Source organism: Neofelis nebulosa, chromosome 2, assembly GCF_028018385.1.
Source record: "Neofelis nebulosa isolate mNeoNeb1 chromosome 2, mNeoNeb1.pri, whole genome shotgun sequence".
NCBI lineage: Eukaryota > Metazoa > Chordata > Mammalia > Carnivora > Felidae > Neofelis > Neofelis nebulosa.
The window spans coordinates 150,615,482-150,643,064 of record NC_080783.1 but is presented as its reverse complement, the minus strand read 5'-3'; the positions used below and the strand labels follow the sequence as shown (position 1 = coordinate 150,643,064).

The following is a 27,583-nucleotide window of genomic DNA, read 5'->3' as shown; positions in this document are numbered from 1 at the left end:
GCTCCTAGGACCCCTACTCCAGAACTGTTCACTTCTTGAGGAGTCATGACTGATCAATCTTTGTAGCACATAACCCCAGTACATAAAACAGGAAGTGCCTTGGGCACAGTAAGTATACAGCAGAGATTTGTTAAATGAATGACAACCACCCCCCCTCCAGAGTCTTAAGTCAACCACTTTGCATTTACATATGATGTGCTTTTAAATTCTTAACAGATGGCACAAAATACTTCTACTTGATTAGATACTGACTTTTTGCCAAGCCATCTCCTAAAAGAGAAGATGAGTTGCTAACCACAATTCATCTTTGAAGAACATGAATGTATTTAACATATAATAGCAAGAGCACCAAACATTTTAACATGCATTATTTCATTTATAAATATAGACTCTTATTTTTTTTTTCCAAAAGCCTAATTGCCTCCTCATGGAGGGAAAACCTTAACAAACAGGAAACACCTGTGCATTTACCTCAACCCCCCCACCCCCCCAACAATCTTGAGTGGTACCAAGAAGTTCCATAAATGCTCCCCAGACCTATGGCAGTAAACCTGCAGTTTCCTGAGGCAGCGCCCTTTGCAGGCATATGTTAAAGCCCCAACTATGTTAGTTAGCTTAGCGAAGCAAAGTTGATCCATTTGAGCTGTCAGCACACGAGGGGATGTTTGTTCTTACCGCAGAAGATGATAAAGGCATATAATGAAATTATCACCACATTACCTACTTCAATGTCGCTGTCAATATTCAGTGTCTCATTAGAAGGAAACATGGTCCCTTTCTTGTAATGCTGCTTACAGACTTTTAAGCCAATTCTATTGTCTTCGTTTTCTCCATAACCAAGGGTCCCCAGGGATATGTTCTTTAGCTGATGATACTATTAAGAATAGTTAAATAAAAATACTTATGAGCTTTTAAGAGTTTCATCAGAAGTTACAACATATGGAATACACTTTTAGCTATTTTAAATTGTGTATATCAAAGCCCTCAATGGAACTCCCCCGTGTAAAATACCACAAGGTGATTTTCTCAGGTTGGGCAGGAAACACCCTGCCTCACGGAACTCAGAACTCAAGTAAACATGCCGACAGAGGCTCCCCCCTCACTGAGAGCCAAAGCTGAGGTGCCCTGACCTCACAGCAGACAGCTGTCCCCTGGCTCCAACCCCCACCTTAGAAAACCACACTGGCCTCCAGGCGGTTCCTGGAGCTCACCAGGCACATTCTTGCCTGGGCCTTTGCTGTTCCTTCTGCCTAGAACCCTGTGTTATCTAACTGCTGGTTCACTCCTTCAGATCTTGAGTCAAATCTCACCGCTTCAGCCAGGCCTTTCCCTTACTACCCAGTGAAAGTTGCAAACATCCATCAGCAGCACACAGGCTCCACCAGGCACTGCCAGTCTCCTCCTCTGCTTTATTTCACAGCAGTTATCACTTTCTGACATACCACTCAGGACCCAAGCCATCCACACCCCACAGCTCACAGCAATGAACACAACTTACATTATCTTACATGAACTTACAGTAGCTTCTCGTCAACAGGCCGCTACCATCTGCCTATCTGCACTAACAGGGCTTCATTAACATGTCTATCATTCCAGGAAACTTTTGTCCAGGAACATAACAGCTACAAATAACTCTATTGTTTATTTCAGGAACATCCAAACCAACTCATTTAGACCGGTCACCAATTCGAAGATTTAATCTAATTAATTCCAAGACTCTTTGAAACCATGCCCCTCTCCCCACAAACCCTCACCTTGTTGTGTCCACCAATCTGAAACCATGGCATCATGTCTTTAGCCAATTCTAATAGAGCTCTCCCCTCGCATTGAAAGAGCCACCCTAAATCAGACTTCAAAATCTGTGTTTGGACTTTGCCCTCTTCACCCAAGGCACTGATGAGTAGTCAAGGGAGTGTCTCCTGTATTTCCGTCAACAAGCTCAGTTTTACCAACATGTTTTCCAGGTGGTGTTTTCAGGCAGCTGGCATTCAGTGCTACCTATTTCACTTCATTTGTGTGGCTCTCTCCTCCAGAATTAAGTTCTATAAGAACGGGGCTTTTGTTCATTGTATTCATGATGTTTTCCCAGTGTCTAGAACAGTACTCGTACATACTAAGCCCCCAAATATTTATTGAAGGAGAAAAAGAAAAAATAAGATTAACGATCTCTCTCCCCTAAATGCTTTCTTCAAGGTCCATCAGTCCGGTTTCTCAATACCTGCTTAGATACAACTATATCATATCCTACTCCATATTCATAAGATTCAGCTAGGCTTACTAATGGTAAGACATCAAAACCGAGATCCTAGAATCTTACATTTGGTATCTCATTCATCAAATCTTCTGAGATTATAAATCTACTCTTGGCTATTTGAACTGGAGTAATCTCCCAAAAGTAGTGGGAATAAAGGGACAAATAAGAAACACAAACCTTTAAGAAAAATGTTACGCAGGCAAAAGGTATTGTGTGGAAATGTAGCTGGAGAAATAGCAATGAACATTTTTTGGCAGACTGCAAAATTTAAATTAGAATATTTTAATATGTGTGTGTGTGTATATATATATATATATATATATATATATTTTTTTTTTTTTTTTGCTAAAACAACAAGGTCAAGTGTCAATATATTCTTAAAGCATAAGTCATTCCCAACAAAACTCTTACCTGACTGAGAGCAAAAAAGATGCTTTCGTAGGCCTCCTCTTGGGTATACACACTGCAACTATAGTCATCTTCATCTGTGCCAGAATATCCTTTCAGAAACAAGTGCTTAAAAGCAACAGTGTTCTCTTCTTTGAAAGCAACCACGAGCTGGTTACTTAGACCAAAACGAACAAGCTAGAAAAGGAAATCAAATAGGAAGATGTAATTTTTACCATTTACCAGGGCAGGCAAATGCATTCTTATTATCATCACCGCCCCCCCCCCCCCCCCCCCCCCGCCCAAACATCAGCAAGAAAAATCTCAGTGCTTTGGTGTTTACTAACCACGTTAGTGTCAAAATACAAGTCCCAAAGAAGAACAACCTCGTCAAGCTATATCAGCAATTCAAAATAGTGTAAAATTAGAGGAAATGACCACTGGGATTGTTTTACCTCCCTGAGGTCAAACCCATTCACTGCCACCAAGCACCCACCTTCTGGGGATAAAACTCCCACTTATTCTCCCTTATGCTGTATCCCAGCCTGAGCGTGGGCACCAAGGGCTCTCTCTCTTTATCAGGAGGGAATGGAGAATACATGCCTTTCTTGGAGTCCAATAAGTGGGGACAATTAGCAGGCAGTAAACGTTTACCAAAAAAACCCAGGAAATTACACACTCGGCTACACACATCAACAACCTCTCCTTCCCTCTCTCTCATGCACACATGCACGTGCACACACATGCAATGGCAGAAGACAAGTCAAACCTTCATAAGTCCTGTCCCCCACATCCTTCCCCATCTCACTTCATCTTCTCATCTGCTTTGAAGACAATACAAGTCCAAAAATTTTGCCCCAAGTCTTCATCCCACCAAATACCCAAAACGACTTGGGACTTGGTTTCTTCAGCAAGTCGACTAGATGACTGTGGCCCTTCTGTTATTTGCTGTCACCCCATGGTGGGATATGACAGACTGCGTGGCTCTGAACAAGACATCAACTCATGAATCTTTCAGGTGAAACAAACGTTAATCTGCATCTGCCAACGTACACGTTGTTTTTTAGTGATTTTAATTTTTTAGCTTTTAAATTTTGCCTGACTTTTTGGAAAGGCTGAATAATTAAAAGTAACAGCTACCATTTTCCAGCAATTATTATAGTCCAGGCATTTTACTAACTGCATTACAAGCACTATCTCAGTTGCTAACACAAGATAAGGTGGTCATCCTCACTTTACAAATGTGGAAACTGAGACTTAGCCACATTAAATTGCCCTAAGGCACCTAACTAGAATGAAAGCCAGGTCTAACTCCAAAGTCACTTGACTACACTATGCAATTTCCCTCCATTGAAGAATTTGTCTTTGGGACTCTTCTTATGGAAAAGAATTTAGGTGCTAGCTTCCCAGAATTGCAACTACTGTTTGAGAATGTACTTAGATGACACTCATTAGCATCTGAGCCTCACCAGGTCACATTCCTCAAATACTAAGTCAAAGGATTGAGCAATTGTTAAAGCCCAGCCAGTCTAAGGAAAATATCAGAAAAGAAGCCCCACCTCATCCAACCTGTGCTGGCAATCAGGCAATGGAAAACTAAAGGCTTTTCTGAGCACATAACATCTGTCAGTGGTGCCCGTAGGAGATGCCGGAAAAGGTCAGGTTGCTTTTTGAAAGCCGAAAGTAAACCAGGGAACCCATACACACATGATTGTTTCAAAGTTTTACTAACAACTGATACACAAATGAAAAAAAACAAAAAAACAAAACTGGTATACACACACATGAATTAAGTTCTTCAATCAAAGTCTGCCGAGTGCTTACCCTGTGCTGAGCTGGGATACAATGTGAGCAAGATCGAGTTGCATAGTGTTGAATAACAGGTCTTACTATTGAGTGCCAGGGACTGTGCCTAAAAGTTACATTTTTTTTTTTTTTTTACTTAACTATCCAACACCCTATGAGGAGGATATTACACTGGGCTCCACAAGGACGGGATTTTTTTTTTTCTTTTTTCTTTTCTTCCCCTCTACTCGGGAACTGGAATAGTACCCATCACAATGCCAGAGTCAAATACTGAATCCGTCGATAAATATAATCCCATTTTGCACACATGAAGTCTGAAGTCAAGGAATTTATCCAGGTTGGAACAGCTAGAAGGTATCAGAATGAGGATACAAATACATCTATTAGGTTTCCACGTTCATCCTGTTGACCACCTGGCCACCCTTCTTCTCAAACGGAGATACTGCCAACTTCACTCTAGAAGCAGGGATATTCAACCCAATCCTCCCACACTCAGACCGAAGCTTAAACATGCATGTGCACACTCATGTGCGCGCACACACACACACACACACACACACACACACACACACTGTGTGGGGAATGGATAACTTAACCAAGAATGTGGCATACTATTCGCTGCCTTTTTAAGCTACCACGTTATTTAAACTCAAAGCTCATCAACTCAACTTTGGGAATGAGAGAACAGAACCACTCCCATCTGGCATCAGGAACAAGAAATCTCCTCCATTCTATTATTCAGAGAACAAGCTAAGATCCACCTATGTGGCCCAGCATCAGGTTAAGGTTGGGATTTTCAAAGCGTCTGTGAGTAGAGAAGAGAAACCCTAGGGAGGAGATCATAAGTCCCAGTCCTGCTATGGCAGAACCCTACACTCCCTATGGGGCAAGAGTAAGGAGATGACGCGATTGGTCAAATAGTTGACAGAAAAATAGTTGACAGAAAAATAGCCCACCAACTAGCCCTTAAGATTTGCTGAAACTATGATATAAGTCAGAAAAATTCTTCCACATTAAGTGCAGCCTGGCAAAATTATGAATTTAAGACCTGATTGTGAAATGAGTGTAGGAGAAAATATTCTGTACCAGGTAAAAAAAAAAAAAAAAAAAAAAAAAGATATTGCTCTAATAATGTACAAAGAATATGGGAGGGAAAGCATAGAACAAGCAAAAGAATGTGAACATCTCTCTGAAGGTTATAAATTACTGCAGAACGCAGAATAGGAATGTCTTTAAAAAAAAAGTTTCCTTCTCATCAACCCTGATAAAATGCCACCCATCTCATTAGACTTGAGGATGGAGTATTAAGAGACAGAAAAAGAGGAGGAAGGACAAGTGGGATTTGAAGGAAAGAAAGGTATTTGAGAAATCTGCTCCAATTAGATATCACCCAGGTAGCAAAACTTATTAGAATGATCCTCCAGCGGAGCAAGAGTTGAATCCCTCTCAACTTTGTCAGGGGAGACAGGGTACACTCACACAATAAGTAAACCATCAATTCCCAGAAACAGTCTCCTAAAAGTGAAAGCAGTGAGATAGACAGCAAGGGGGACTAGTGTGCCAAGGAAAGCCACGTGTTGAGTGGTCAGGCAAGACTGGTGGGGGACTTCCAATGGCACCTGCAAGATGATGGAGAAAAGTCCACTCTGGATTTGGTGGAGCAAACAGGGCGGGGATGAGAATCCCTGGGTGCATCCACCTGGCTGGGATCTGGGCAGGAAACAACAGATGAAAGCCCATTGGAAGGGCAAGTTGAAGGAGACTGTGGAAATCTAAATTTCAAGCTACACAGTCAAGATTTTCTTCTGCAGGAAATGGGTACCACAAAAGTTTCTGAGCAGGAGAATGACCCAATGAAGGCATTCTAAGAAGAATTCATTTGATATTAGCATTTAACAGACTGGTATGTATGTAGATAATAAAGGGAGGTATAAGACAAAGTCTGGAAGCAGCCTGGTTAACTTGCCTGTATTCTTAGACTGCACAATGAGAACAGGACCCAGGTCTGGAATAAAAACAATCTGAGAATAAGAATGCAGACTCCAGAGTCAGACCAAGGGGCTCCAATCCGACTCTACCACTTACCAACGGAATGGTCACAATCAGGTTACTTCCTCTCTTTGGCCCCATTTCCTCATCCACAAGAATCGGGCAGTAACTGACCCCACCTCACAGGGTTGCGATGAGGATGAAATGAGTTAACACACATAAAGCACTTGTGCCTGGCACATGGTGAAGGCTACACCACATGTTACATCTCAGCAGCAGTAACGTATTGACAGCTGTATTCCCAACAGAATACACAGCACAGGTTGTGCTTCAAACATACTTTAAATGAACAAGAGAAGAGTCTGTGCCAGAGACAGAAGACAGTGAGTGTGGCAAAACATAAGTTGACACGGTTTTGAAGGAAGAATCCGGGGGATTTAATAGATACCAGGACGAAGAAGGTAAGTCAAAGATGGTGATATTCTGTGCCTGGATAAGCTAGAGTTCTAGTAACATTAATAGACCAAGAAGCTGAATGGAAAGCTGGTTTGGCCAGAGAAGAAAGTGGGAAACAATTAAAATTAACCAAATGAAACAGGGGACATTATCTCTCCTCCTTCCATGTAATACTAATAATGCACCCACTTTATAGGATGCCAAAAGTAAGACTTCAAGACCAAGAATTAAAATGAAAAATAATTTTAAATGGAGAAAGTCAAGCATACATATTTAACAGTGGCCCTGTATCTCAATTTTGTTGGTTTTTTTTTAAGCTTGTTTGTTTTAAAGCAACTTGGTTACCCTAAAACTTGATGCACTGAAAGCATGTTATACAGTGAAATACCCTCTTTATGATCACAGAATAAAGATGCAACTTCAGTTACAGCAGGAAGTTCCTCTCATCTCTAAGACTATATGAAGGTATTTTTAGCAAGGTATTTATTTTTGTGTTCCAGAAATAACATCTTTTTAAAAAATATTGTTTAATTTTTAATTTCTATTTATTAGAGCAAGTAGGGAGAGGGACAGCGGGAGACAGAGAATCTCAAGCAAGCTCCATGCTCAGCATGGATCCCACAACCCTGGGATCATGACCTGAGCGGAAATCAAGAGTCGGACACTCAGTCGACAGAGCCACCCAGGTGCCTCCAGAAATAACATCTTTATAAACATCTTTGCATGGATAACAGAATGATTATTTCATTCTGGAACCAAATACCCCAAATCAGTAGAGTTTCTAAAAGGGTATGCATTTTATTTTTATTTATTTATTTTTTCAACGTTTTTTATTTTTATTTTTGGGACAGAGAGAGACAGAGCATGAACAGGGGAGGGGCAGAGAGAAAGGGAGACACAGAATCCGAAACAGGCTCCAGGCTCCGAGCCATCAGCCCAGAGCCTGACGCGGGGCTCGAACTCACGGACCGCGAGATCGTGACCTGGCTGAAGTCAGACGCTTAACCGACTGCGCCACCCAGGTGCTCCTAAAGGGTATGCATTTTAAATGTACTTACCTAGAGAGGCACCCCCCTCAAAAAAAAAAAAAAAAAAAAAAAAAAAAAAAAAAAAAAAAAAAAAAAAAAAACCGGTTCCAAACCACAGTCTCAAAAACTAGATGACAACTTTGATGACTGTAGTGATGCTGGTGATTAAGTCTCAAGGATATAAGGGCACCTGGGTGGCTCAGTTGGTTAAGCGTCTGCCTCTTGATTTCAGCTCAGGTCATGATCTCACGGTTCGTGAATTTGAGCCCTGCATCAGGCTCTGTGCTGACGGTCCAGGACCTGCTTGGGCTTCTCTCTCTCTTTCTCAAAAATAAATAACTTAAAAAAATATGAAACTCAACAGAAGATCCCAGTGTGTAGCCTTTGTGTGCTCCTGCTAGATGGGGTGGAGGTGGGTAAGCATTTACTTAAAGCACTTAGCTACTGATGGAAGGGAGACAGCGTTCTGATAAATCCCAACACAGAACAGTCAAAAATGCGGATTTCAAAAGTGTATTTGAATGAAGATGAGAAATTCGAAGGACACTATCACCTGGGATTGAGCAGATTTTGCCAGTCTACGTGCTTCACTCGGATACAGAACTCCACCCCCACCCCCACAGACATACAGGTCTACTATTCTATACAGATCTATGATTTATCTGTATTTACCTCATAATCCCTTACTAAAACAAGGTCCTCATCAAAACTGAACTTCAACCTACCCTCTGCCCTCCAGAGTCAACATAATTTTACAGTTTTATGAACTTGAGTGTGGACTTTTCAGAACAAAAGTTAAGGGCGGAACACCTGAAAACTGTTTCACCTTGTGGTAAGGGAGAAAAAAAAATCCCCGAACAAACTGATAATATGAATTACCTGCGTGGTGACCATGGCTATCTTCAAAATCTGCAGTCCCAGCTTCCATGGGATCTGGTGTCGGGCTCGGTATTTTTCACAAGGGTTCATGAAATAAAACTTCAGGTCTTCCCGCAGACATTCCTCTTTCACCTCAGAATCAAGATGAGCCATTGCATTTCTGCCACACAAGACCAATTTTTAAATTAGCAGAACATCTTGTTCATCAGAGAGTTTCTGAATAATGCTTTCCATTTGTGTTCTTTACCCATTCTTACAAGCAAAATTCTCTCTCCAAACAGTAACCTCCTTTTCTCTTTAGAAATCTGAAAATTATTCAGGACCCTCTATCACCTGCCTTTCCACATAGTTTTTCATCTTGTTCAAAATAGCCATTCTCAAAAAATTTGTAAGAACAGGATTTTATTTGCAAGACTCATCAATTCCTACCTCTCAACATATAGCATTCACCTGTCACTGGAATACTAACAAAAACTAGATAGGATAGTTTCATGATACTCCAGGTATGAAACCACAGAAATTTAGCAAAGACTAATGGAATTACATTGCCATGAAAATAGAGAATCTTTGTTCTATAATGCTGTACTCAATGATTATGCCCCTTCTTTTGATTATACAGCAGTGATTACAAGATTCAAAATGTAGATACCTTTAAAAAGTTAAAATAGTATCTGTTTATGCCTAGTCAATTATTTGTGTCACCTTACATTAGTAAAGTTTTCTTTTACTATTTTGAGGACAGTGGACTCAGAAATGGGCATGTGACTCAAGCTAGGCCAAAAAGAACCAATGAGTTATGGTCACAAGACTGTGATTATATCTGATGGGAGAAATGCCATCCTTCCAACTAAGTTGTTGTCGAATTGGGGCGTGCAAAACAATCCACTGGCAGTATAGAAAGTATTAGTACTTCTATTTTATTCTTTTCTTTTTTAAATGTGTTTTATACTTTAATCTTTTATTTTACATAAACTCTACACCCAACATGCAGCTCAAACTCACTACCCTGAGAGCAATAGTCGTATGCTCTACTGAGCCAGCCAGGTGCCCCTATTTTATTCTTTACCTTAAAAAAAAAAAACAAAAACTGAACTCTACTAATAATTAATACAACATGGAATAATAGTGGTATATAATGGCATATAATTTATAAATAACATGTGCTTAACTTTTACCATTGGATACATAATCAACAAATTTTGCAGATCATAGACTTAAAGCAAAGGCTGTGAGTCTGGAGTCTGTGAAAGCCACCTTGCCATCATAAAAGAGCAAGTCAGAGAGTGAAGCTAACACAGAACAGACAAAAGATAGACACTAAGCCTAATGGCAATACTTGAGTTCCTTGATCCAGCTGTACCTGAGGCCATTCATCTCAAGACTTTCAATTTGAGCTAATAAATACTCTTTGAGGCTTAAGCTAGTTTAACTTAGACTTCTGTTTCTCACAACAGGAAGTGTCTTGATGGCAAATTTAATGAGTAAATTTTACTAAGTTCAGCCAATCACTCAAGGTACTCATCTCTAGGGAAGTTTCTATAATTGGGGGTCATTTGCGGGCATCTTTTCACCTGAAATATCTGAATGACCTGTTTTTATACTGACTTCAGATCTACATTATCCACCCCAATTAAGAAGTTTTAAAGAAGACTAAAAAGGAAAGACTATTTTAAGGCTTATATTAAGACTATTTAAGGCTTATACTCAGTTAATAATTTTCTATTTTTAAATTGATTTTTAGACCTTCTATTTCCAGAAATAGTAGGCTAGGTTATTCATAATTCACCTGCTGGGCAGAAGGAAGGGAAAAAAAGGAAGGAAGGAAGGAAGGAAGGAAGGAAGGAAGGAAGGAAGGAAGGAAGGAAGGAAGGAAGGAAGGAAAAGAAGGAGGAAGAATGTAAGAAAGGGGAAAGGAAAAAGAAAGGAAGGGGAGGAAGAGGGACGTTAGAAAGAAAGGGAAAGAAAAAGAAAGAAGAGAGAGAAGTCAGAAGTCAGATGCAGTCAAAATGCATATTTCTTTTGGGGAGTGCGGGAAGTTAGAGGAAATACCTGTAAAAGACTAAAGAATCAGAAGTAGAACAATATGTCCTAGAGATCTAACACATGATATAGTGAATATAAACAGTAATGCTGTATTATAAACATCAAACTAGCTAATAGACTAGATCTTCAAATTATCCCCACCACAAAAAAGAAATGATAGGGGCGCCTGGGTGGCTCAGTCAGTTAACTGTCCGACTTCGGCTCAGGTCATGATCTCGCAGTTTGTGAGTTCAAGCCCCGCGTTGGGCTCTGTGCTGACAGCTCAGAGCCTGGAGCCTGCTTCGGATTCTGTGTCTCCTTCTCTCTCTGCCCCTCCCACACTTGTGCTCTGTCTCTGTCTCTCAAAATAAATAAATGTAAAAAAAAAAAAAATTTTTTTTTAAAAGAAATAATTCTGTGAGGGACAGAGGAGCTAACTATTGCTATGGTGGCCATTATATTACAATATATACATGCAACAAATCAACATGTTGAACACCTGAAATTTGTACAATGATATATGTCAAATATATTTAAATTAAAAAAAAACTTGTAATAAAGTTTCTAAACCTGTAAACTTGTAAAAATGTTTCTCAGAACACTTAAAAATTTTTAAAAGCAAGGAACGCCTGGTCTAGTCTTGGGGAGAACCTGCAGAAGTGCGGGCACATGTACTGAGGCTTCAGTCTGCAGCCCTGGGAAAGGGGAGTGAAGGAGCCAGGGTTCAAGGCCCAAAATCCATCCAAGACCTGCTAGGAGATCTTCCTCAGATGTAGACAGGGGTCCCAAAGTGCTAGCACCTTATCAGAAAAATAGCATTAAAACTGCCTGTCCCCAAGCTTAGAGCACTACAGAAAAGGCCAAAGTAGTTTCAAATAAAAGAAAAGGAAATTTAAGAAACGGGCCCATCCTGAGAAATGATGTCCACAACACAGCCCTTTGCGCCTCACACCTGGATGAGCCAGAGAACATCAAACCAAGCTTGCTTGGTTTCAAACTGAAACTGCCCTCCGTCTCCCAGCAAACTCACACAGACTTCTCTGGAGGTTCATCCTAGGACTTGGGCACTCTAACAAATAACTTGGAAAACACATTCATCAGCTGGGAGTAAGACATAACCAAGCACATGAGGAAACCAAGCAATATGGAACAGCCTACTTAGAAACAGGAGCAGAGGGGCGCCTGGGTGGCTCAGTCATTTGGGCGTCCGACTTTGGCTCAGGTCATAATCTCAGGGTCCATGAGTCTGAGCTCCACGTCAGGCTCTGCACTGACAGCTCAGAGCCTGGAGCCTGCTTCGGATTCTGCGTCTCCCTCTCCCTCTCCCCTGCTCGTGCTCATTCTGACTCTGTGTCTCAAAAATAAATAAAAATGTTTAAAAAAGAAAGAAAGAAAGAAAAAGAAACAGGGAGCTGAAACAGAGCCAAGTATATCAGAATCAGACATGGGTTAGAAGACTCATGCTCAGCATATTGAAAGACAAGAATAGGTACAAATACCTCTAAGACCAACTTGGGGAAAACAAAAAATACTTTCAGAAATGAAGAATCAATGACCACATGAGTCTCATCTCAAAAGAATGAGGAGACCTTTAAAATGTGTTTGCCTGCATCCATTCTAGTTACCTCAGGACTCGATCTGACCACCTTACCATGCACTGTGCTGGGAGAGCTGGGTACTCGGGACTCAAAGCTGGAGAGGTTCCCCGAACTGCTGATGTTCAGTGTCCAGTAAGAGAGAAAGACTTATGAACACGTATTCCCAGGTTATCCCATAGTTCAGTGAGTGTTGCACCATAGTGTGAAAGCACTGTGGAAATGGGCTAACTCTGGAAGAGGGGGACGCAGAGCCAGAGGGAAATCCATCATAACACACAGAGGAGTAAGTGCCACAGGGATGCCTGACAAAGAGCACTGAGGGAGGCATTTCCAAGAAGAAAGTGGTATCCTGACAGCTCATCCTCCACCACAAACCTTCAGACCCCTGGAACACACCAGAAGAAGTTTTCGTGGGCCTGTCCGAGCAGGGCTGAATTTAGAGTTAACCACCATTGCTTTAGCAGAACCATATTGCTAACGTATTCATCCTGATGATTCACAGTAATTTTTTTTTTCATTTAATTAAACGAAAAGGGGCATCTGAAAAGTTGTGATAAACCCTCAGGAGAAGGCATGGAAACTCCTCTCCCACATACACCCCTGGCCTCTAGTGTGAGAAACACCATGCTGATGAAAGAAGACGTGGTCTTCTTGAAAACAGTGGTGTGAAACACAGGGCATTAGGTCAAATACTCGCTGAACGCCTTGTGGGCCCAGCTCTGCCAGAGACATTTTCCTGCCTTCCAAGAGCTCAGTTCCATGGAAGGGAAAGAGATGAACACATAAAAGTACCATAAAATGTGTTCCCTGCTGTAAGTGAAATCTCCATTGAGCACCCCGGGAACAGAGAGAACACAGTACCCCAATTGCTTCAAGTGGCTTCAAACAAATCTTTCAGCTGCTGGTTTCTTTGACTACATGGCCATTAAATGTTCAAAAAATGGTAACTGACTTTAACATTATCCTAAGAAACCTTATTAAGAAAATAAGTCACAGGCAAAAAAAAAAAAAAAAAAAAAAAAAAAGAGAGAGAGAGATAACAAACATCAGAATCACTTATTGTGTTAAATCATTGACATTACTCCACCCATCCAGAAGTTTTTTACTTACAGAGCAGTTGTAAGACTTCTAGCAATGTGAAGGATAAAAAGAAAAATGAAAACGCTAGCATGAAGAACTTCCCCCTCAGGCATACAGAGCCATCTGGTGAAATAAAGAGTAGTACTAGCCAAATGTAATCAACAGAGGATGGAAAGATAGAAATACGGAAAAAAAAATTAATGTGAATAATAAAGTTACAGGATGAGATGGCTGTTTTTAGTAAGTCCAACTTGGGTCTCCTGGGTGGCTTAGTCAGTTCAATGTCTGACTCTTGATTTTGGCTCAGGTCATGGTCTCACAGTTCATGAGATCAAGCCCCGGATCCAGTTCTGTGCTGGCGGCATGGAGCCTGCTTGGGATTCTCTCTCTCTCTCTCTCTCTCTCTCTCTCTCTCTCTCTCTCTCTCTCCCTCCCTCCCTCCCTCCCTCCCTCCCTCCCTCCCTCCCTCCCCAGCTCGCATGGTCTGTTTCTCTCTTTCTCTCTCAAAATAAATAAATAAACTTAAAAAAAAATAAGTCCAACTTAGGTTTAGAAACAATATCTGAAGTTTGGAAGAAAAGGTGATGATATTTTGGCTTAGAAATTCTAGAATCTCAAGAATAATGTAAACGTACAAGCTTTCTAAACTTTACTCTTCTGAGAGCTTTTTCTTGCACCCCTCTTCCCAATTTGTAGATCTGCCCTAGTTCCCTGTTCGGTGAAGGGTATTAAATACACACTCAGATACAACTGGACATCCTATAACAGAAATATAATGGTGTCAAACAAACAACCAATGCAAAGTGAAAAAGAAGGAAAACTAAAAACACAAAAGAGGCAAGACAATATCACAAGACCAAAACATCCCTGCATTTGCCACTTAATCATGCAACACCCTCCTGTGCTCAGGCTGGGTGCTTGGTACAGGAAGCCTGAAGCCGCGATCACAACTGTCCAAGCAAGAGTTAAGTCAGCAGGAAAAACACTGCAAGCTCTATCACAAATGATGAAAATCAGCAACAGGTTGAGAAAAGGACAGAGAGTGGGACTCATAACTCATAACGCAATTCAGGGGACGAGAAATTGCACCATGAAATCAGTCAAGGAAGAGAAATCAGTGAAGATCGCACTCTGACCCACCAACTGTGGGTTTGTGAAAGTGAAATTGCATGAAATAAATAAGAGTAATCATGACTCATGAATTATTTATGTTTCACTAAACTATAGGAAATGCACGATCTGGATTATTTAAGCTTAATAAGTGGCACTGTTAGAGACCAAAATAGCAGAGGAAAAAGCACCATATTGGTGAGCATAAAGACAAAATCTAGAATAGAATGGAAATTCACCCACACAATGGGCTAGAATGGAAAACTAAAGAGGACTTAGGAGAGAAAGAAGCCTGAGTCTTAGTGCTACGGGTGAGAAGTCAGAGAAGAAGCACATCAAAGCTCCCGTCTGTTATTAAGAAAACCTACTCTTCCCTCAGATGCTCAAGACTGTGTGATGTCCCCTAATTTTAAGGCTATCATGTGTCCGAAGGCAATTCCAGCTTTAACAAATCAATGACTAAGAAAGTCTATGGAAGCTTGAAGTTTTTTTAAAAAGCAAAAGAAAACAAGGTACCAGCAATTCTTAACCTCGCTGGGGTCATAACCCCGTGTGAGAACCTGTGAAGGCTCTTGGCCTTTGCCTCAGAAAAATACACACACAAAGTTCAGTGATGGTACCTTGTTCCCATTACCACGATCGGCTCAGCAAATAAGCTAACCAGCCCAGGCCGCTAGTTTTTCAGTTTGCATGACCCTTACCCTACTCAAAAAGAGGTATGAAAGATTGTTTTCTATTACAGTGGCCTCCAAAGAGGGGTGCGTGCACACAAGGGACTATTCGCTGGTATGTGAGAAGAAAGGGTTAGGGCTACTAACTGTATTAACCTAGCAAAGAGAGAAGATTTACAATTTTACACATTTTATTTTTGAGACCGAGAAAGAGAGAGAGAACAAGTCAGGGAGGGGCAGAGAGAGAGAAAGGGGATCAGAGGATCCAAAGCAGGCTCTGTACTGACAGCACAGAGCCCTATATGGGGCTCGAACTCACAAACTGAGATCATAACCTGAGCCAAAGTCGGACGCTTAACCGACTGAACCACCAGGCACCCCTAAATTTATGAGTTTTATCATATGGATTATTATGCATCATACCCAATCTGCCCTCACTTGGCCAGAATGCCAGATGCCTGTGTTTCATGTAGGTATGCAAGGCAACCTGGGCGGGGAAGAAAGCAAGATCCCAAAGTAGGGGGTTGATGTTGGTGGCCTCACTGGTTTTCAGCATATTCCTACCACTTAAGGTTTAGGTGAGCCCATTTAAGCATTTTTGGAGTATATTATCCAGTTTAGTCAACCCTCACAAGGTGGGCAAGAGACATAAAGATTCTTACCAAAAAATGAGACTCACTGGAACCAATGAGGGCCTACATTAGCATCAAGAAAATGAAGACACAAATACCCTCCTAATATAAACTTTGTTTTCCATGAGTTCAAAAAAGATGAAAGGGGTGCCTAGGTGGCTCAGTCAGTTAAGCGTCCAACTTCAGCTCAGGTCATGATCTCAGGGATCTCACCGTTCACGAGCCCCGCGTCAGGCTCTGTGCTGACAGCCCAGAGCCGAGAGTCTGCTTTGGATTCTGTGTCTCCCTCTCTCTCTGCCCTTCCCCCATTTGCACGCTCTCTCAAAAATAAATAAACATTAAAAAAATTTTTCAAAAACAAATATGATCTGAAAAGAAGTTGGAAAAAAGAAACAGATTTATCAAGAAAACTATTCAAAATATTGGCCAAAGCTACTAGTGTTAAATGTATGTGTTATACCCCAAGTTATTAGGTAATGACACTATGAAGTCATAATGATGTAAAGTCACTGCATTTAGCAATTTATTTTAATATCCTACCTCACCCTTTAAAATGTTAGTTTTACCTGTTTTATAGAATATAAAACAATATACAAACATACATTCAGAGAGGGGGGATGTTCTTTTAACTGATGGGGGAAGTTGTCAAAAATATTTGGGGGGTGCCTGGGTGGCTCCATGGGTTAAGCGTCTGACTTCGGCTCAGGTCATGATCTTACAGTTCGTGAGTTCGAGCCCCGCGTCTGGCTCTGTGCTGACAGCTCAGAGCCTGGAGCCTATTTCAGATTCTGTGTCTCCCTCTCTCTCTGCCCCTCCCCTGTTCATGCTCTGTCTCTCTCTGTCTCAAAAATAAATAAACATTAAAAAAAAATATTTGGGACTACTTCTCCAGTGTTTCAGAGCTCCAACCACACTACCACCATAGATGTGGATGTTCTTGTGTTACCACTGCTGATATTACAAACTCCTTAGCTTGGGAGAAATTGGTGTTTGTTCCCCAAGATCCTGACAGACATCCCTGTTGAGGTATCTTGTTTTGATGCAGTGGCACTAGAACAGAATGGTTTTCCTAATTCACAACGATCTCTTACTAGTCACACAGGATGGGACCGCAGAAGCAGGTGAACCACTTCCCAAATCTATCCCTCCTGTACCCTTAGCACAGGGAACAGTAAGTACCACCAGGAACCTACATCTATATGGCTCTGCATTGTCTGGTCCCACCTACCTCCCCAATGTCATCTTTCCCCCACCAAACTTAATCGTCTACATAATTTTATTTTATTGTTTTAATGTTTATTTGTTTTTGAGAAAGAGAGAGTGTGAGCAGGAGAAGGGCAGAGAAAGAGGGAGACCGAATCTGAAGCAGGCTCCAGGCTCTGAGCTGTCAGCACAGAGCCCAACGCGGGGCTCCAGCTCACCAAAGGTGAGATCATGATGCCAAGTTGTTTGTTAGATGCAAAGGTTTGATAGACTCAAGTTAAACATTTTTGCCTGGAATATATCATAGATGACATTGTATACTTCATACGACATCCCATCCAGAGATACAATATCAGATTGATGCACAGGGTGGGCTTTTTAAAGTATAAACTGTATCATGTCAATATTGCCTAAATCCCTATGGCTTCCTTTGCATTTATTCTATACTATGAAGTCGGACGCTTAACCGACCGAGCCACCCAGGCACCCCTCATCTACATAATTTTAAAGGAACTATGTAACAAACCCACCCCTGATTTCTGCTCCTTAGAGGCAAATTCTTTTATGTTTCTTTTCAGTTATTTACTTTAATATTTCTAAATAATGCTGCCCCACTATTTATGTCTCTTTTAGATATTATCAATCTACATCCTCCCATGGAAAAGATGATTTTAGCTCTTATATCTGCCCCCCACCCACCAGCAAGCATACACCTGTCCCCTCCCTGCTCATCATCTCAATAAAATTTTAATAAAACTTTTGGATACTCAGAATTTATGAAGTGAATATGCAAATGTGTTTCACAGTTGAGCCACTAGTACACTGTGATTTTATATTCCCCCTTGTAAGAAAAAGCTTTTGGAGTTAATTGCCCCTTTTCCCCATTTGCTCAGTTTTCAACAGACCAGCTGGGATTCCATCACCAAACTCTGGCTGAATCTGCCAGCTGCCTTCAAGACAATCAAGCAAGTTGGGCAACTCGTCAAATTCTTTCTTCTCCCAGTTCTTTCTTCTCATCGTTCCTGGAGCCTCATCCTCCTGCTCCAACCTACACTGGTTGCTTCCTAATTCCTGTTCAGGGCCATCAACTTGGAAATTCCCCTCACCTCTTTCCGAAATTGGAATCCACATTTCCTGGAATTCCTTTGCTCCCTCATTTTTATAGAGAGTATCCATCAGTCCCATCCTGTGAAAGGAAGCCCGGAAGGTAAATTTTGAGACCTCCCTTAACAGACACTGCTAATTGCCACCTGGTATCCAGTCTTCCCTTTTTCCTGAGTTTGTTGAGGGTAGGGAATGTATTAAGACCCAAGAATAGACTACTTCAATATTAGAGCTAGAGAAGAACTTAGGGCCACTGTTTGCAAACTCAGCTACACACTGAGTCACCTGGGGCACCTGAAGAACACTGAAGCCCAGCCTCCATCCACAGAGATTCTGGCCTAATTGGCGTGGGTGCGGCCCAGGCACTGGGGCTTTTAAAAAGCTCCCCAGGTTATTCAAATGTGCACCCAGTTTGAAATCCTCTACCTTGCGGGTGATCTGTTCCCATCTCCTTATTTTATGAATGAGGCAATTAAGGTACCCTCAGGTTGCAACCTGCCCCCAAAAGAATCCAATTTACTGACCCCCCTGTCCAGTGTTCCTCCTTGATCCCTGAATTAAATATTTCTTAAGGAGTAATCGCCTGGGTGGCTCAGTCGGTTGAGCATCTGACTTCAGCTCAGGTCATGATCTCATGGTTCATGGGTTCGAGCCCCACATCTGGCTCTGTGCTGGCAGTGAGGAGCCCGCTTCGGATCCTGTCTCCCTCTGTCTCTCTGCCCCTCCCTCCCCACAACAAATAAATGAAACATTTTTAAATAAAGGGAGTAATGGCCTGGAAGATAGTCAGGAATGAAGAGGAAAAAAATGTCATGTTCAAATAAACTAGTATTTCAAATACAACTTCTCTTATTTAGAAATGTGTGACTGGGGCGCCTGGGTGGCTCAGTCGGTTAAAGCGTCTAACTTCGGCTCAGGTCACGATCTCGCGGTCCGTGAGTTCGAGCCTCGCGTTGGGCTCTGGGCTGATGGCTCAGAGCCTGGAGCCTGCTTCCGATTCTGTGTCTCCCTCTCTCTCTGCCCCTCCCCCGTTCATGCTCTGTCTCTCTCTGTCTCAAAAATAAATAAATAAATGTTAAAAAAAATTAAAAAAAAAAAGAAATGTGTGATAATTTGGCTGACAACGGAATCCTAGTCCATAAATTCGGGAGACTTCTAAATGGTCATGTTATTAAAATGAGAAGGAAAAAACAAGTAAAGCTATCTGATGGGATGAATCCAACATTTCTTTTCCTCAGGGTCTTCAGACTCTTTAGAGCAAACCCTTAGTTTCCATTTGTTATTCCCCAGTGAACCCTCTCTGGCTGCAGGTGCCAATGGTCACTTCTCAGGCTGCAGCTTAGTGGCTGGGCCGCCTTTGATTCCGCTGACCAGTACAACCCCGGGGCAACCTCTTCCCTCTGCTTCTAGGACATCCCACTCCCCTGGTTCTTCTGCCTACCTCACTGGGCATTTCTCAGCCTCCTTTGCTGGCTCCTCTTCCATCAGACTTCGGGTGCCAGAGAGCCTCAGGACACAGTCCAGGGCGTTTCTATCCTCTGTCCTCCTTTCTCAAGACCCAGTCCTGTGGCTTTAAATATTACCCACATGATGTGGACTTTCACATCTGCAACTCCAGCAAATCTCTCTCTTGAACAGACTCCCTTATCCAACCTCTTCCTTGAAACTCCACCCACACGTCTAATAGATTTCTCACACCAACACCCACCCCCTTCTCCACCCATCTGCTCAGCACAGTGATTACACACATTTATCCAGATGTTTCAGCTGTAACCACTCCCCCTATCAGTGATTTTCCACCTTGGCTGCACACTAGAAGCATTTGGGGACATTTATTTATTTAAAAATTTTTAATGTTTGTTTATTACTGAGAGAAAGAGACAGAGCATGAACAGGGGAGGGGCAGAAAAAGAGAGGGAGACAGAATCCGAGGCAGGGTCCAGGCTCCGAGTTGTCAGCACAATGCCTGACACGGGGCTCGAACCCATAAACGGTGAGATCATGACCTGAGCCAAAGTCCAACGCTTAACTGACTGAGCCGCCCAGGCACCCCCATTTGGGGACTTTTAAAAGGTTTCAGCGCCTTGCTTCCAGCCCCTAGATATTCGGATCTAACTGGTGCCCAGTTATGAGCTAAGTATCAAGATTTGTGATAAGCTTTCCAGGTAATTCTAATGTGTAGTAAAGTATAGGAACTTTGCTCCAGAGCCATAATTTGACTTCTCCTTTTCCTCAATCCACACATCCAATTGATCAAGTCTTCCTTCAAAGCATATCATGGGTTGGTCCCACCTCCCTCTATCCACTGCAGCCTTAGAGGTAATGGTTTTTTTTAATTTATTTTTATTTTTTATTTTTATTTAATTTTTGTATTTTAGAGAAAGAGAATGAGGGGAGGGGCAAAGGGAGAAAGAGAATCTGAAGAGGGGAGGGGCAAAGGGAGAAAGAGAATCTCAAGCAGGCTCCATGCTCAGCACAGAGCCGGATGTGGGGCTCCATCCCGTGACTCTGGGATCATGACCTGAGCTGAAATCAAGAGTTCCACGCTCAGCTGACTGAGCCACCCAGGCACCCCTGGGGGGTAACGTTAAAAGCACAAGTCAGATATCACTGCCCTGCTTAAAACTCCATAGTGGCTTCCCCCTGCTTTCAAACTAAAATCCAACCCTCCCATTATTGCCTAAAAGTCTCCCGCCCCCTCCCTTCCCATATCCTTCCTCCCTCACATCCTCTTTCCTGGATCTGAAACAGTCCCTGATCTGGCCATTTGCATCTGCTGTTTCACCTGTCTTACTGCTATGCCCCCAACTCTCTGTACGTCTGGCTCCTTCTCATCCTTCCCTACTGCCTGTCTCAGCACTTAATTTCCTTTATGATTGAGAGCACATTCTTTATTGGTCTTCTCTACAAGAGAACTTCTTGAAGGCCAGGTCTTGGTCATCGCTACATCCCCCAGCATACGGCAGAGCACCTAACACATAACAGGTGTTTGATGACTAATTTTTAGGAAAAAGAAATGGGTCAATGAATGAGACAACAACCTTGACTATATGAACGTTGTGTTGGCCAGTACCTGTTAAGATGAAATAATAATAATGACAACAGCAACAAACATAATAAAAACAATATAACAACAATATAGAGTCTAAAACACTGATAGGAAATTTTGAATTAAAATTATACTGAAAAGGCTTGCTCGGCCAAGACACGTGAGAGTGTTTTAGGTAATTTGATTGCCTGGTTTGCTGAGAGAAACCCTATTTTGTTTCAATTAATATTCCTGAAGTCTTTCCAAAGAATCAACTTTTCAGTGAATTGTTATCATGAAAACTTGGAATCTACTGGGGAGAGAGAAAATGAGAATCCTCCTGGAATCCAAGTGCAAAAGTAAAACTTAGACACATTTAAAAAATAAAATCGGTCGAAGCCTAAGAGAGAATTTTTTAAAATATGATTTGACATACTTTTCTAAGGATGACACAAGCCAATGTCAGAAGCCAATGAAAAAGACTGACAGATCTTCACACAAACATTTAAGATTTTGAAACGTTAAAAGACAGAACAGGGGAAAAGTCTGCAATCTATTGAAACAGCCAGAAGTTTATGACCTATTACCTGTAGACAGCTCCAAGTTATGAGAAGAAAAAAAGACAACCTAGTGTAATAACAGGCCAAGGATCTGAACAGGACAGTGAAAATTGAACAGCAACGAAAATGTACTAACAGCCAGATTGTTGAAAATCTATCTTAAGTTTCATTTACCAAAACTGAGAACAAGCCTGTATTGATGGAAATGTACATTTTTGAAGGGCACTCAGGCTCAGTATCCAGAAGAGTATCTGTGATCTAGGAATCAAACCTCTGTGGATTTGCACAACAAATGCTTAAAACTGAGTGAACTTCAAAATGTGTTTTCAAAGGGGGTATGAGTTTTTTAGAACAAGTGCCAGTCAAAAAGATGACTACAAAAATGTTCACTGTAACCCTACTGGCAACATTGTATTGACCTAAAGATGTCTATGCATATTGTTAATTCTTTTAAGTACGAAATAAATATATTGAGACTCCATTTTTCAAGTCTAGAAGTGCATAAACCAGAAAGGAAAAAAAAAAATCTTGGCACTCTTTTGCAGTGTCACATATAATCTCAAATTTCTTCTTTAAGTCCTCCATATTTTCTTGATTTTTGGTGATTAACATATGGATTCTTGAGTTGTCATGAGTTAAAACAAGTTATGTAAAAAAGGAATCTAATAACACATGCCAGGTAATCCAGTATTTCTCTGCCTGATGTTTGTGTGGGAGATAGAAAGTGGGGAAGTCAGGCAGAGACTAAATTTCACTGTGTTTACAGCAATGACCATGCTGGCCCAGGGAGTGAATGTCACAGAGCAACCTGGCAGATGGAAGGCTTCAGAAAAATCCCAACAACATACATCATACATTTTTTTTTTCTTCGACTCCAATTCCTATAATGAACTGATTTTCTCATGATTTGTGCTGAGAGAGAGAGAGAGGGAGGCAGAGGAATGGATCCAGATAGCTGATGCTGTGGGACTTCCAATAAAAGGAAGTCAAGGAGGAAAGAAAGAAAGAAAGAAAGAAAGAAAGAAAGAAAGAAAGAAAGGAAGGAAGGAAGGAAGGAAGGAAGGAAGGAAGGAAGGAAGGAAGGAAGGAAGGAAGGAGAAAGAAAAAGAAAGGAGGGAGGAAAGAAAGGAGGGAGGAAAGGAAGGAGGGGAAAAAGACAGAAACTCTGGTTACCGTGTAAGCATAGCTCTCAGGACATAAATGACATGGTCATTCTAATCCTGAGAAGCACTGGAGAAGAAAAACTGTAGGGCTTTTCATTTCCCACTGGAGCCACTCATAAAAAATGTGCATGCTACAACTTTCAGGAATTTCCCTAAAGACCGACCATGCCACCCAGTTCCTATAAAATCCCCTCTCATCACCACTTTGCTGCCTCTGGCGAGCAAGAAAGCAGAAGTAGGGCTGCACATTTTTAAAGTGCTGGTTCTGAACAAGTCACGCCCCCTTTGAAAATCCTGACCAATCAGCTCTCTAGGTCAGAGATAAGTAAAGCAAAACTCCATTTCTTAGCAATACAGGCTTCCAAAAGCACTTACAGCTGGAGAAGATGAGAGGAATCATGGCAGCCTTCACATTTGGCTTTCTCTAACATTTCAACAAAATCCCCATTTAACAGGGTCATGCTAATGACTCTCCCAAAGGAAAAGGAAAATTAAAAGCCATAAAGCCATAAGTAACCACTTTCTCCTCAAACCACTGAATGAGTTTACCTTATTCTTAGACAAGCCCACCTCATTGTCAGCTGGGGAATCTCTAGGTTCACCCTATCTGTGACAATTCCCTCTAGCTGCTCTAGGTGATATAATTTTTTTTTCAAATTTTTTTTAACGTTTTTTATTTATTTTTGAGACGGGGAGAGACAGAGCATGAACAGGGGAGGGTCAGAGAGAGGGAGACACAGAATCTGAAACAGGCTCCAGGCTCTGAGCTGTCAGCACAGAGCCCGATGCGGGGCTCGAACTCACGGACTGTGAGATCATGACCTGAGCCGAAGTCGGCCGCTTAACCGACTGAGCCACCCAGGCGCCTAGGTGATATAATTTTTTAAAGCCCACCATTTAAATTATGGGTCTTCTGGAATTATAGCAAGGACAATTTTTCAGAACCTTTGGCTTCACTAGTCACCAATTATTGCCCGACAGATGTATTCAAGGAGAGATAACAGAAGACAACCTTCAAAGGAGAAGGAAGGAAACCATCCCCCTATTGAGGGGACAGGAATATTGGCAACCTCCCTCCCCCCCTCCCCAAAGCTGTCTTGTCACACCAGAGAAAAGGAGGCAGGGGTCCAAGGTCAGAGTAGAAAGCTCAGCTAGAGGTCATCTAAGGAAAATGGGACCCCCCCCCCCCCCGCACAACACCCCGCCATGATTGCCAAAGCAAACAAGTAAACAAACCAAAACCTGGCTTTAAACATTTGATCCTGAAAAGAATATTACAGTTTGAGTAAAAAAGAATGAAGTCTGGAAATAAAAGTTTTCTCTATGAAGCCCATAATCATGATGTAAGAGCTCACTGAAGGGTGATCTCATTCTTCAGAACTCACATGTGGAACCTAGACTCCTGGCTGTGGCTAAGAACAGCCCCGCCTCGGCTAGAGAGATCCCACTTTTATCTTTCATGGCCAAAAGGGTTTTCTTTGGCTGCTAATTTTACTTTGAAAACTGTAGCCACAAGAAGTCACCTGTTTTTCTACTAAGTTTTAAAAACTGTCTTATCCTGGGTTTCACTTCACATCAGTGAAGAGACCGAGCCTGAAGAGATTAGCTTGTGAATATGATCACTCCTGACTTTGAGTTCTCTATTCTCTGCCATTCTGTTCAAAATTTGTCTCCATTACTCTTCCTCCTTGCTTCATTATGAGTTTTTATATTTATTACTCTGTTGTTAAAAACAACACTTTTTAAATTTTTGTAATGTTTATTTTTGAGAGAGAGAGAGAGAAACAGAGCGTGAGTGGGGGAGGGGCAGAGAGAGAGGGAGACACAGAATCCGAAGCAGGCTCCAAGTTCTGAGCTGTCAGCCCAGAGCCCGATGTGGGACTTGAACTCACGAACCGTGAGATCATGACCTGAGCTGAAGTTGGATGCTCAACCAAGTGAGCCACCCAGGCACTCCAGAAACAACACTTTGAATATGCTCTTCCTTGGGAGAAAAGAACATGGCCTTCTAAAACACTGCAGGATTTACCGATTTTTAAGTGTAGGGGATTAAATCAAATTGGCACCATTATGTTGACCCCTGCATGGCAACGCTCAGGAGAAGAGTGGGAAATGTGTCTGGTTTTTTTTTTCTTTTAATATTAAATACAATTTATTGTCAAATTGGTTTCCATACAACACCCAGCGGTCATCCCAACAGGTGCCCTCCTCAATGTCTGTTTTTAAAGCGTCCAGGCCACAGCCCTGGTTTAAGGAAGGTTTGCTAAAGGAGAAGGGCAAGTTTCTGGTAGTGGGAGCTTATTTGACGCAACGTGAAGTATGAAGAGGAAGATGAGCTAAAATCTTGAGACTGTTGACTCAAACGGAAGAAGCTACTGGATTCCCCCCAGCTTAGGCTGTTTGGTTAGCACATCACAGAGGTGGTGAACATCTCTCAAAAGTGTGAAGCCCACGTCCCACCTCTGCAGAGAACAATGCAGCTGGTCCCTTGAACATCAAACATCCGAATTCATATCTTGACAGCTAGACCACCTTTCCCATGCCCTCTCTCGATGACCCCTTCTTCCATTCTCAGTTTACAATGACACAAGCCTCTGTTTCCCACTGGTCCTGCACAACCAGGATATATAGATTTCAAATGTAAATCCCTTCGAAAGCTATTTGTGTGCACGGCCAAGTGTGTGTCCTGTAGTATAAGAATGGGAGCCTCTGGAGATACTCCCTGGATATGATACAAATGGTTAAGCTCTGAAGGAAACATGCTAAGAAAAATACCGGACTAAAGATTTAAAACAAACAACAACAACACAGATTATATACATCACACCCACCGTAAGCACAAGCCTGTGTATCAGTCCATGCAGAAGACAGTAAGGAAACCCAGAGTCTGTGTGCTCCCCACCTTTTAGGACAGGGCTTTTAGAGCTAAGGCAGTGGAAGAAACATATCACTTCTGCCCATCTGCCCCATTAAAAATCGACATTTAAGAGAGATGGTCATTTTGGTGTAACATTTGCATGTATCCAGTCGTCAAAGTTGTACCATAGTTATGTCCTCTAATTCAAACCTAGCCTTTCAAAGGTCTTAAAAAACATATATGTATATATATACACACACACATATATACACGTGTGCATATACACACACACACACACACACACCACGCTTGCTTGGAATTGAAGTCATCTGGACAGCCACCAGAGATCAAGTAAATTCTCCTAAAGTCTGGCTTTCCTTGCTAGCATAAGTCCGCTTGTAATACTGAGAACGCCATGCAAGAAACGCAGGAGAGTCTCTCCACTATTTCGAGAAAATGTAAAGGCCCACCACTGGATTTGTTTTGTGAGCAGAGGGGGAGCCAAGGCCTGCTGGTACTCACCCCCCGGGCTCGGGCTCAGCCACGCAGCTGGGTGGTGGCGGCTTTGACCACGGAGGCGGGGCCCCTCGGCAGCGCCATCCGGCTGAACTGCGCGCCTTTTCATAAAGGTAGAGGAATTGGGGTTAACCACACTGTAACCCTCCCACCTGAGGAAAAGGCCTGTTTGTTCCGGAAGGCACAGCCCAGCCTTATTTAACTAACTGCAAGCAGCTAATATAAGCACGCCCAAGGCAGCAAGAAAGCTCTAGTCTAGAACAGCAAAGCCATCCATTTGATGAGAGTTCCTCCAGAATCCGACATCCTGAAGGATACCGCTCAGGCGCCTCACCTGACGGTTAGCCTGAAAACACCTGATCCTCTCTCCCGCGTCCCGGTCTGGGGAAACCGATAAGGCTGCCGGGCCACGTCTCCGCCTTCAAAACTTTCCACGGCTTTGGGGATTCCGAGCAGGAAAACCCGTTCAGTGCACACGCCTCTCAGCCCTCCCGGGCACGCACGCCTTCCCTAAAGTTGGAGCCCTGCTAGGCGGGCTCCCTTCTCTTACCCTTCCTGCAGCCCCCCGGGGCCCGAAGACCCGGGCCCGGGGGTGGGGACGGCGGGGCGCTGCTCCGGCCGCGCGTCGGCGGGACCGCAAGGCTGAAGTGCGAGTCGGGAGCCCAGCGGCGCGTGGCCAGGCGTTCCCGCCCCGCCCCCGAGTCACCACCTCCGCCGCGTTGCTTCCCTCCGGGCAGCGCGAGCTGGGAGCTGGGCCCCGGGGTACTTTTTTTCCACGTGTAAACCCGCGGGCCTCTGCGAGCCCCGGGGGTGCTGGAGGCAGCTTAGCGGAGCCAGGCGGGGGCGGTGGGAGAAGCAGCGGAGTAGGGACGCCCGAAGACCCCAGGAGGAAAGCAGTCCGGGGAGGGCCCGCGGAAGGCAGGGGGCCCCCAGGACGCTCCAAGCGGGCGGGAGCCGAGAGCCCCAGGGGTACTGACCTGTGGCGGGGCCCCCAGGACAGGCCTGAGGCTCCGTTCCACGCCGGCAGGTCCAGAGCCTCCACGCCGGAAGGCATGGTGCTGCCCCTGTGCGGCAGGAGGAGACCGAGGGTGGGACGGCTGCACCTGCCTCGGCCCCGGGGTGCCGACCCCAAGCTTCCGCGCTGGAGTTTCGGATGTGCCGGGCGCTGCGGCCAGCCCGCTCCGCGTCCGGGGTGTCTGCCGGGAGGTCCGGCTAGGGAGAAGCGCCTTCTAAAGGGAAC

The 27,583-nt window shown here is 43.0% G+C and overlaps 1 protein-coding gene across 4 annotated transcripts in view; it reads right to left on the bottom strand.

The window, feature by feature from the left end:
* MCOLN2 (mucolipin TRP cation channel 2) overlaps positions 1-27,583 on the bottom strand; it is a 57,505-nt gene extending 29,922 nt beyond the window's left edge. The window contains exons 1-4 of one of the 4 annotated variants that reach the window (XM_058716770.1): positions 27,321-27,583; positions 8,800-8,959; positions 2,666-2,839; positions 721-874 (exon numbers count right to left, since the gene is read on the bottom strand). In XM_058716770.1, coding sequence (XP_058572753.1) covers positions 721-874; positions 2,666-2,839; positions 8,800-8,959; positions 27,321-27,397 — 565 coding nt within the window. In that variant the 5' untranslated portion in view covers positions 27,398-27,583. Of the gene's footprint in view, positions 1-720; positions 875-2,665; positions 2,840-8,799; positions 8,960-19,660; positions 19,849-26,677; positions 26,835-26,893; positions 27,017-27,320 lie in introns of those variants that run through there. The other 3 variants (XM_058716773.1, XM_058716774.1, XM_058716771.1) reach the window with 3 other exon arrangements.